Source organism: Boleophthalmus pectinirostris, unplaced genomic scaffold, assembly GCF_026225935.1.
Source record: "Boleophthalmus pectinirostris isolate CB_2022bp ecotype Guang Dong unplaced genomic scaffold, ASM2622593v1 HiC_scaffold_6, whole genome shotgun sequence".
NCBI lineage: Eukaryota > Metazoa > Chordata > Actinopteri > Gobiiformes > Gobiidae > Boleophthalmus > Boleophthalmus pectinirostris.
In genome coordinates this window covers 26,494,428-26,505,528 of record NW_026571447.1, presented here as the reverse complement: position 1 = coordinate 26,505,528, position 11,101 = coordinate 26,494,428, and the positions used below count along the sequence as shown (strand labels likewise).

The 11,101-nt window shown below is 41.4% G+C and overlaps 1 protein-coding gene across 1 annotated transcript; it reads left to right on the top strand.

The window, feature by feature from the left end:
* The first annotated feature begins 497 nt into the window (after positions 1-497).
* nacad (NAC alpha domain containing) lies at positions 498-11,095 on the top strand. Its single transcript, XM_020937390.2, has 10 exons — positions 498-1,106; positions 3,105-3,385; positions 3,731-8,024; positions 8,097-8,318; positions 8,669-8,751; positions 8,874-8,942; positions 9,029-9,175; positions 9,249-9,386; positions 9,803-9,925; positions 10,563-11,095. The coding sequence occupies exons 1-10, from the start codon at positions 1,022-1,024 to the stop codon at positions 10,575-10,577; spliced, it is 5,457 nt and encodes a 1,818-aa protein (XP_020793049.2). The 5' UTR covers positions 498-1,021; the 3' UTR covers positions 10,578-11,095.
* The last annotated feature ends 6 nt before the right edge of the window (positions 11,096-11,101 follow it).

Genomic DNA, 11,101 nt, shown 5'->3' with positions numbered 1-11,101 from the left:
GCTGCTTCTCTCCTCCCTCGGGACTCACCAGCTCGATTGATTGACAGCTGCCTGACACTCTGTTAGCACTTCTCGTATTGAACTCCTTGGTCATCATGGCATCTTCTGCAGATGGATCAGCAGTCTCAAGGCACAGAAGGCTGGTCCCATTTTAAAACACAATTGTTCTGTTTTTATTTGTGTATTTTTGGAGGGCAAGTGTATTGCACAGCTGCTATTGGGGAGGAATAGGTTACCATGGAAACGTTGCTTGATGCTCCCTTGAGATATGATAAAAGTTACATACATGCCTTTACATTTTTAAACGTACACTGTGTAACGTTTCCGGTGAAGAGTCAACAGTTTTATTGTTTCAGTGGAGATGTTTTTTTTTTTTTTTTTAACCTGTGTTTATTTATTTATTTATTTAGTTTGCAGTAAAAGCACCTGTAAATAAATAAATACAAGTTATAACATGTGACTGATCTACCACCAAAAAGGTTACATAGTGCGCCTTTACATGTGTTTCATTTTTCTTTCTCTGGTCATCACTGCTTTGATTTTTGTTGTTTCACTTTTGTCTTGTTTTTGCAGTACTGGTACTTTCCTTCAAGGTTGAGGGCAGTACTGAGAGTAGGACAGTGGAAATCTGCTGACATCATCTCTCAAGATCCAGTTGTATCCTGGTAGAGAGACGGATAATAAAGATGAAGAGAGGAGAGAAGGGAAGAGAGAAGGAGGGAGGGAGGGAGAGAGAGAGGAGACGAGGGAGGGGGCAGTGAGAGAGTACACTGCGGCTCACCCCTCGTTCTCTCTGTCTCTCAAATGGACTCAGCATCACAACTGCAGCAACACCATAGCCTCTGCCTCCGCTCCTTTTTCTCTTTATACCCAAACTCATGGACAGTCACGTGCTCTGATTCCCCCTCTCCTCCTCCTCCTCTTCCTCCTCCTCGTCCTGCCTCTCTCTCTTTCACTCACTGTCTGCACGGCTGTATGTTTTATTGGTGCGTCAGAGCCACACAGAGCCAAAGAGTGAAGCATGCCCGGGGAGAGCATCCACAGATCTGGCCCCACCGACAAACACCTCGAGCTGGGAGCAGAGGACGCAGAGCTCCCTGGACCAGGTAGGACTTTGGGCTATAAGGTTGTTTACTTTCAGCATGTCTTTATTGTGTTGACATCTCATACATACGCCATGATTCAGCAGCACTTCAATGCAGGCTGTGTCACTGCTAATATTATGCTCTCACAAGTCTCCACCCATGTCCTGAACTCTGTCTCTAAAATCCAAAATCTAAAGTAACAGTTTAATTTCCCCTATTTATGTTCACTTACACGAAACCCAAACACTGACATGACTTCTCCTGTTGTGTTTTTGCCCCATCCCTATCCTCATCTTCAGAGCATATTCACAGGCGGCTTGGGCAGTTTTCACTCTCCCTCTCTCCTCCCTCACTCCCTCTCACCTCTTCCTCCTCTCTCCTCTTCCTCCCCCTCTCCATGAACATGACACAGCAGCTTGGCAGTGCACTGTATGCACATTTACTGATCAAGAGCCGCTGTTATTGTTCGTAAGTGCTTAATCTTGATATCATTTCAATTGTGGAAGGTTAACACAACACTGCCTCAACACTGACATTACCAAACCAAGTATTTATTGTCTACTTATGTGTCCCTGTGTTGATTTTTTTATGTGCTTGAGTGCTTCCTGTGGTAGAATTTTGGAAACAAGGATTGTTGGTGGAAATTGGCAACTTTGTTATTTACCTTGGAACATATTTTCTCATTTGTGCAATGTTTTGTGTGAATTGTCCTTGATAAATTCATCCAAATTCAACAACTGAAAGCTGCTCTAGTACTGTGTGGTTTGTTGAGAGTAAATAATTCAGACTGGTGTTGTTGCCGTTTTCCCTTGCAGTTAAACCAGAGGCTCCCTTCAGGCTGGAGTTGCAGATTTAGTGACGCAGCTTCGGCCAGTGCGCTTTTCTGCATCCTGCTCTTTATTCCAGCCAACACTGTGTCTGATTTGACTGCCTTTCCCCAGAGAAAATATACCCAGTCCTGAAAAACAACAAGCTCCCTCTCTCTCTAAACTACGCTCTATATGCACCAATAGCAAAAGGCAGAAAATGGGTGCAGCATATTGCCTCTGAAAGAAGGACAGAGCTTAGAAAAGAAAGTGAATTACCAAGTGATCCTTAGCTCCAGGGAAACAGGAAGTATGTGTATTTGAGGGTAGCATTGAGATGAGCTGGTGTGTGATAGAAGCCAATCAGCATTTGAACTGAGGTCATATGAAAGCAATGGCCCACTTAAAGGTTGGCTTTGTTATCTGCCTACTGCAATGAGCAGAATATTGATTGTAAAGTCATTTAAGCTCATATATAGCACTGTGAAAATGACATTTGGTTTAAGAATGACAACACTGTATTCGTATCACAGTATCACCTGGGGGATTACTCACTGTTTTATTACAAATCCTTCCATTTTATGTGGACCATTATAGGGTGGCTCTGTTACATGCTTACTGCAATGACGAAAATACAGATTTATGTACAATACAGTACTGTGTGTAGTATGTAAATTGGTTTGAACATGACAACATATTTTAGTATCAGCCCATGGGCTAATGTTACACCTGACCATGTTGTAAATCCTTACACTCTGTGAATTTGTGCTATAAATTTGACTTTTTTTTTTTTCCCTAAATGAACATAAATAACATCAATATACTATTGTCATAAAGGCTAGAAGTGGTTGGCTTGTAGGGTGCCGTACCGGTGTTAAATTTAACTTTCAATTAAAATTTTCAACAATTATTTAACATGTGACCTAATATGATTTTAGCTCAAAGAATGTAAGAGCAGTGAACAGTGTAAGAACTGTTGTACTGTACATTGGTTGCTTATGGAAATACATTTAAGCCAAATTATTATAACTCATACTACTAATCATACTACTACATAATACTTATAACTTTTTTCGTCCCAACTAAATGTCAGGCAGTCACATTGTTGCTGTGCTGCCTTTAGGGGTAAAAGGACAGAACATAAAGAGAGTGCATGTTTACTTGTAGCATTTGTAATTCGTAACTAATGCAGTCTTATCCTCTCCTTTCCTAGACTTAACTAGACACTCCTTGGCGGACTCTACACCAAGTGATAGTGGATCCTCTCCGAGTGACACTGGCTCAAGTCCGTCCCCAAGTACTCCTCAAAAGCTCCTCCCAGCATGCACCTCTCCCTTCGGCCCCAGGTTGGTTAATGTGAGTCGCAGGTCCTCAGAATCGCCTCGCCCACAGCCCGAGGGCTCAGACCGACGACCTGCTCCCAGGCTTTCCGGGAAGTTGGGAGGCCATGGACCATGTGGGCGCCATATTCCAGTTAAAATGGAGAGGATCAAGGTGTGTGATTGAATGTTGTAGAGGTTAAAATACAGTTGGAAACATTACCCATAATGCCCAAACTTTAGTCTCTATATTGGCAAAACTTAAACTTAAGACTAGCATAGCAGATGACATACCCTTCAACAAAAAGGTTACATAGTGAACCTTTAAATATATGTCACTATTTCCTGCTAAACAAGTTTTTATTCTTTATTCTGAATTGTTACTACTGCACTTTTATTTTACAGTCCCAAGTTACCTTTACCCAAAAACAGCAACTAAATTAATATTCTTTAAATATGTTGTAATAATTAATATGTTGTTACTCGCTGATGTTTTGCATAAATAATATTTTGCTTTTAGGTCTTGACTGGTTCAGAAGTGGAAAGCGACTACCAAGAACCACATAAAATGGACACAGTGGACACAAGAGTGGTGATGGGTCAGGAGTCATTGCTCAAAAGTCCAGAAAAACAGAAAGAGAAATCTCAAACTACAACACATCATCAGTCTGTTCCAGTAACTCGTTTACATGAAACAGAAACTCACACAGAGACAGACAAAACTGAAAGCCAAAGTCAGCCGCACCAAAACTCCACTGATCCACAGCCTCCTGTGACTTTCCCCTCCCCTTTCCTCACCCCTCTGCTCCCAGCCTCTTCATCATACACAGACACCTCTACCCCAGATGACGCTTTAGGAGAGCAGGCTCACTCTCCAGATGAAGTGCCTTCCCTACATTTCTCCGAGCTCGTTTGCCCTGTTACTTTATCCTTCTCCGAACCCATATTTGCCGTGGACCCATTACGAGTTGGTGTACCCTCATCTCGAGACCCCGACTTGTACTACACCGCTCCGTCCACCCCAATCAAAATGCGCTCTTCCCACCTCAAACATCACTCATATCCAGGGTCACCTTCCTATCCACTCTCTCCTGGCTCGCCTTCAGATAGTGAGGACCTATGCTCTCCCCTCACTTCTTCCTCTGGATCTTATATGACGGCGGAGGGAGATAGCCGGGCATCATCTTACACCTCCTCCACCTCACCCTCCACCTCACCCAATCCCCTCCTCACAGAAGAAACGCAAGAGGCTCCCGCTTGCTTTGTCGGATCCTTATCAGAAATAGGAGATGAAGATGGTGAGGATAAGGTTCGCTCGACACCAGAAAAAGAAAGCAGAGCTGGAGACTTCTTCCACTGTAGATCAGAAGAAAGTGCCTATATTTCAGATATAAGTGGAACGGCCATTTTGGAGGAGGAAGAGAGTAACACTGAGGAAGAGATCAAGGTTTCAAGAGAAAGCTGTCGTCCGAGTTGGGTGACTGAAGATATTTCCCCTCTAAGAAGTAGTAGTAGTCGTAGTAGTGACTCCCAAGAGGATGGAGCAGAGTCTGAAGTTGAAGTAACCGGGATGGGGTCAGCGCAGTACTCAAGATCCCTTGGTTTAAAACTGCAGCTAGAATCATGTTCATCAGAAGAAACATATGGACAGAAAGACTCTGATTTAGCATCTTCAGCATTAACTCCCGATACCATAACCTCAACCAATCTCAGCCCCGACTCCCCAACAATCTCACTGGACGCCTTCGAAAGACTTAACTCTGGGTTGTCCATGCTTTCCCAGGCGGCTTGCAGCAACAATATCCTGGATGATGACCAAATGATTCCTGCGTCCCTTCTTGGGTTCCCCCCTCACGCAAATCTCATCTTCAGGGCGGATTCGATGGAGATCATGCTTTTCCCCACCGAGGAGGAAGTAGAAGACATAAACGAGACGAATGACGCTTACGGAGCTGGAGAGGAGGAAGCTGACGTTGATGAAGATGACGAAGACGACGAAGACTACGGTATTGAAAGTAACGATTGTCTTGACGATGAGCTTAGCGAGGAAGTGAATCAGGAAGTGAACCAGGAAGTGAACCAGGAAGTGAATGTAGAAGTGGAAGTGGTTGGGGAGGAAAATCAGGGCAATGCCGATGATGTTGAATGTGACGAGGACGACGATGACGATGACGATGATGAAGACTCAGACAGCAAAGGACATGACTATCCAACAGATGAGGACAGCTCCTTTCTCCACTCGCTTTCTGAAACATCAATCAACGAAGGCTTGGATGAGTCTTTCTGTTACCAGGACGATACGGATGACTCATTGGATTCTGCCTCTTTTAATGGCGAGGAAGATGAGCGTGTGTATAGCACTGAGCAACATGCACAAATACAAGAACCGACAGAAACTCAACAAGGTGATCACAATCCTGAGCTCAATACTGATACAGAAGTTGTTGAAACTTCTGCAAGCTCATGTCAAGACGCAGAGAGTCTGAACCAGTCTGAGATCAGTGCAGTTTCAGAAAAAGAGGGCAAAACCCTAAATGTATCAGAAGTGACGCAAGCCGAGCAAGATCTAGTTACCGATAAATCCTTGCAAATCAACACGAGTCCAGATGACACACTGAGTGCTGAAGAGTTGTGCTTTCCATCTAGTGATTTGGAGAACTCTACTCCCTTAAATGAAAGTGTAACTAAAGCTGAAATTGATATGTCAAGATTATCAAAACAATCTTTCTTATCAAACACCACCAATACATACACTACAACCAATGTCATGCAAACGTTCATGCCTCTTGGTGCTACTTCTGTAAAATGTACAGAAATGCTGGATAGATCACAACCTTTGACTTTGACAACTGAGGCGAAGGTTGAAGAAGTTGCCTCAAAACCTCAAGAAGTCATTGTACAATCAAATAACAATATTACAGAAGAAAGTACAGATGAACCAGAAAGAGATTCTTATAAGTTGCTGATAAAACCTCGTCAGTTTCAGAAAGAGAGGGCCGTGGAAACAGGGAGGCTATTGTTGTCCAAATCGTTTGCTAATCAGAAGTACGGTAACACTTTGGAAGAGTCTTTGACCTCAACTGCGACCAATGATTTAAACAAAGGACCATTACTTCTATCAAACCCAAAAGATACTAATACAAACCCTAGCAACATCCCTGTAGCTATTACTCCAGAGGTCGTAACCCCATCCTTAACCCCTGAACATAGGTCAAAGGATTCTACCCAAGAGAATCTAAGAGAGAACACATTGTTGATGACCGATGAAGGGATTCTGGGTGCTGTTGGGTGCTCGTCGCCCTTGGCAATTTCACCTAAGAGGGAAAACTCCGAAACAGATATTAGTCATCGAGCTGGGACGTGGTGCGATGAGAAAATAAGCTTACAACTTGGTTCAGGGGATGGGTACAATATCTGGGCAACCGGACACTCTCTTGGGATGACCTTGTGTGGTAATAGCAAACAACTGTGTGGGGATCTAAGCAACAATACAGGGCAAAGAAACTACAATGTTTTTGACTCTGTTTTGGATGAAAATGACAATAATGGACATATTCAAAAAAAGGATGAAATGCCAGATGAGGGATTGCCAAGTCAGTTCAGAATATCAGATCTAGGCGGTGAAACAGATGATAGTCTTCAAACACAAGAAGAGACAGGAAATGTAGATATTGAAAATACGTTTACTTGGAAGGATTGTCAGAATAATAATGAATTTGAAACACTGCAGATATCTATGTGTAGAGGTCTGAATGCATTGTCAGAAGAGGTTAGAACGCAAAGTGTTGGTTTAAGAGAGTCCATTTCCAATATTCCTCTTGAAGAAAACCCACAGACAAGTCCGGAAAAGAAAGTAGTAACTGAAAGTCAAACCGTATGCTTAGAGGCAAAGTCAACATGTCAAAATATCCCACACCATGAGCCGAATACAGCAATGTCTTGGCTCCAAGGGTCTTTTGGTTCATTCACCCCGAAGTGTAAGTCTGTTGAATGTAGATCAGTCCAACAAAATCAAATGGATAATAATGATGAATCTCAGGGAGTAACTGAGAAGGACCTCTGTATGGAAGTCCCCAGTGGACACAATGCAAATGAGAAAGTTGTACAACATGAAAAACCAAAGCCTGATGATGGTCAACATTGTAAAGCAAATGATCCGGATGAAAGAGAAGGAACTGATACAGAAACAAATATGTCACAAACTAGTCATAAAAAACCTGGTAAAAACAGGAGGAGGGGAAAGCAGAAGACCAAAGCATCACAGAAGGGTAACGGGACTGATCCAAGTCCTGAGGCGAACCAAGACACAAACAGTTTGGTAGAAGTTTCAGACAATAACAATAAAATCCTTCAAAGTACGACAGAAAAAGGGTCATTGAACGATAACTGTAAGACACCCTCTAATCAAATGCAGGAACAACTTGACAACCAACCACTGTCTTCTAATCCAAGGTGTAACACGGTTGACATCAATGACAACAATGTAGATACCAGCCATTGTTCATCAAGTTTAAACTCAACATCATCAGCATCAGCTAAACCAGAAGACAATCTCCCCACACCAATCCAGGAATCACAACCCTTCATTTCAGAGGAATGCACTACCCCCTCTCCAAATCTTCCAATACGCAGTTATCAGGAACAAAATGTCTCCTTGACGTCAATATCACCACTCAACCTTTCACAACCAACGCAGGAGTCGTCAGTGGATTCAAATCTACAATGTGACGCCTTGTTCACCTCCCACACCACTGCAATGGCAACGAAGGTAGAAACTCATAAACAAATCAAGCAAGAACAAGTCAGATTGATTGGTGAGTGTCAAAAATATACATCATTTATAGATTATTTGAATATTTCTGTTTAATTATGTTGCTTTATTTTAGATTCTGGTCTGGCTGAAGAAGATACAGACAGTGAGGATGACAGCAGACTGCCTCGACACAGACCACAGCCCAAAGGAATTGTGGGAAATAAACTTGACCATAATGACTCAAGGCAACAAGCAATCCAGCCATACACTTCAATGATGGACCGACACGGAGGATGTCCTGTCAATCACGGCTACAGAAACTCAGATCCATGTGACCTTGCTCTGAAAAACAACTGTGAGTTCTTGTTAGAAGCCTGTTTTAGTTCTCTGTTACAGGCACCATTTGGAGGACTTTTGACCATTAAAAAGATGAAATAGTTTGTTTTTAGTTGCTAGTTACAGACTTAAACTTATTCCTAAAGCAGTGACCTTACATGCAGAAAAACTGAAAAGGCGTAGGCTGAAATGTGTGCCAGTAGTGCCTGCCTTTATATAAAAAAGAATACGGCAGTTGTAGAAATTATTATCACTATAGCGCTAAAAACATCAGGTTAGAGTTTTCTTTATGTGTATTTCTTTCATCAGTAATATCAACTTTCTCTAATATGAATGCATCTTCTTGTAATTTTCATTTTTCCTTTCAAGGTTTGACTTCGTGTAATGAGTCTGAGAGCGAGGAGTCAGTTCCAGAGCTGGAGGACGCAGAGCCGATGAGGCCAGAGCATCATGTGAGTCCAGTCAAAACACTCTTACAAATTGGATTTTTATCATAATCTTTGCCAATGCATTTTTGTTGCTTTCTTTCTTTCTCTTTTACAATGCAATTAACCTTTTGGCCTTCACTTTTCAGTCTTTCTCATCTGCGAGTGAAGGGCTGAGTCGACCCAAACAAAGCCGCAGTGAGAAGAAGGCTCGCAAGGTTGGACACATAGCAACTGAAACTGTCCGATGTAGTTCATTTTTGATATTTTTTCAATTAATTTTTGCTTCTTTGTTTCACCGAAGGCCATGTCTAAACTAGGTCTAAAGCCAGTCCATGGTGTGACAAGAATTACCATCAGGAAGTCCAAAAGTATTCTGTTTGTCATCAGTCGACCAGATGTTTTCAAAAGTCCTGCGTCTGATATCTATATAGTGTTTGGAGAAGCGAAGGCACGTTTATATTCACCTTTTTATCCCCTCTGCATATTTCTCACATATACAAACAATAATGATCTTTCATCAGATTGAGGACCTATCCCAACAAGCCCACAAAGCTGCTGCAGAGAAGTTCAAAGTTCCTGTGACATCCACTCCACTGGCCCCACCCGTCCCTCCCAGGCTCAGTATAAAAGAGGAGAGTGATGACGAAGAGGAAGAAGAGGTAACTGGTTATTGTTTCTAAAATATTCAAGATAAATAAGATTTCAACAACAGGCATCAACAGTTTAACTAAAATATTAAAATAAAAATAAGAAAGAAAAATTAAGATACTAAAGAGAGTAGAGTAAGTACAGTAAAATACAATAACAATTTAGATTCGCTTGGAATAAACCCACAAATAAACCAAACTAAACCAGGAGTCTGAACGCAACCTAAAGTAAGTAGAGTACAAAACTTGTATGTAGTGCAAATCTGGCTAGTCTCGTTTCACAAAATCATATTATTATTGATTTAATTATTATTATTATGGTTTTGACATTTTTTAAGCTTATTACCCAAGTTTAGTTGTATTTTTGTGGTTTATTATTATACCTCTTGATTGAAAATGATGACATTGTAACCTTTTGTGTTGTTCAGGTGGACGAGGGCGGCCTGGAGCACAGGGACATCGAGCTGGTCATGGCTCAGGCCAATGTGTCTCGGTCCAAAGCTGTCCGCGCACTCAAACACAACAAGAACGACATTGTGAATGCCATCATGGTGAGAAAGAGGAGGGGCAGAGGCATTACCATGAGAGGGAGGGGGCAGAGGGAGAGGGAAGGCATTAACACTTGACAAACCAAGCTCATAAAAAGAGAGTTTTATATTTGACACACACATTCAGTTCAGCTGGGACTTTGGTCGTTTGAATTTTCTACACAACATATTACAGGTCTATATATTATTCTATAATAATGGTTCTCTAAGTTTTCTCACCAAGTACCAAGTAAGACCTTAACTGACCTTCTGGCTACCACCAGACATAGGTCTACTCTACTATCTATTTCATATATTTTCATATATGAAAACATGCTTAGTTTTTAATTTCCAGTGGCTACTGTAATATTAATTACTGTATTCATTATTATCTTATACTGAAGAGTAAAACATTTTGTCTTGGGCACTACATTCATCATTTATGTTGTGAAAATTTAAAATGGCTTCATTTTTAGAATAATAGGAAGAGCAGATATGTAGCAGACAGCAGGTCAATTATCCTGTCAAGGCTAAAGGGTAGACCAAGGGTAAATGTCAGATAGTGGTGAGTCATGGAGCAGTAACCTTAGCTACAGGGCAGTACAGTAGATCCCCACAAGATGGCGCCAGGTACTAACTGAACTACCTTTTTTGTTTTCAGGAGCTAACCATGTGAGAACTCTTCCAGCCAAAAGCCTAAGACATCTCTTCTGTTTGGTATTGCTGCTATTATGTGTTGCGCCCTCAGTATCTGCTTAATAAAATCTGTTTCATTGTGAATAACTTTTATTTTAAACATTTACAAGGAAGCCTATAAATTCTAATGTTAGATCAAGGCTCTATGACAAATAAAGAGATACTACATAATATATTTCGCTTTTAAAATTCATGAAACTTTTCTGGTGGAGGGTCCGCCACCGACCATCTGCTTGTGTCTGTGGAGATGATATTGTGTTGCCTGGAATGTTCCATGTGGCCTTTAGCACAAGGCCAAGTTATATGTCAGACCTGTGGAAAAGTGAATCAACTCACAGTATTTTGTGAAACATCCCAGGCAAAATAATATCATCTTCATGGACACACACGAGCAGACCCTCAAGCAGAAAAGTTACACAATTTAAAGCATAATTTATAACTTACCTATTCTGTTTTATTTTTGTTTTCTATTTGAGAAGTAAAAGAAAAATAAACTTCTTTTGT

Bases quoted from the DNA above. Each gene is read 5' to 3' on its own strand.
- nacad (XM_020937390.2), top strand. From the start codon at position 1,022: ATGCCCGGGGAGAGCATCCACAGATCTGGCCCCACCGACAAACACCTC. The intron at 3,386-3,730 runs GTGTGTGATTGA...TTTTGCTTTTAG, and splicing joins TTAAAATGGAGAGGATCAAG to GTCTTGACTGGTTCAGAAGT. The intron at 8,319-8,668 runs GTGAGTTCTTGT...TTTCCTTTCAAG, and splicing joins CCTTGCTCTGAAAAACAACT to GTTTGACTTCGTGTAATGAG.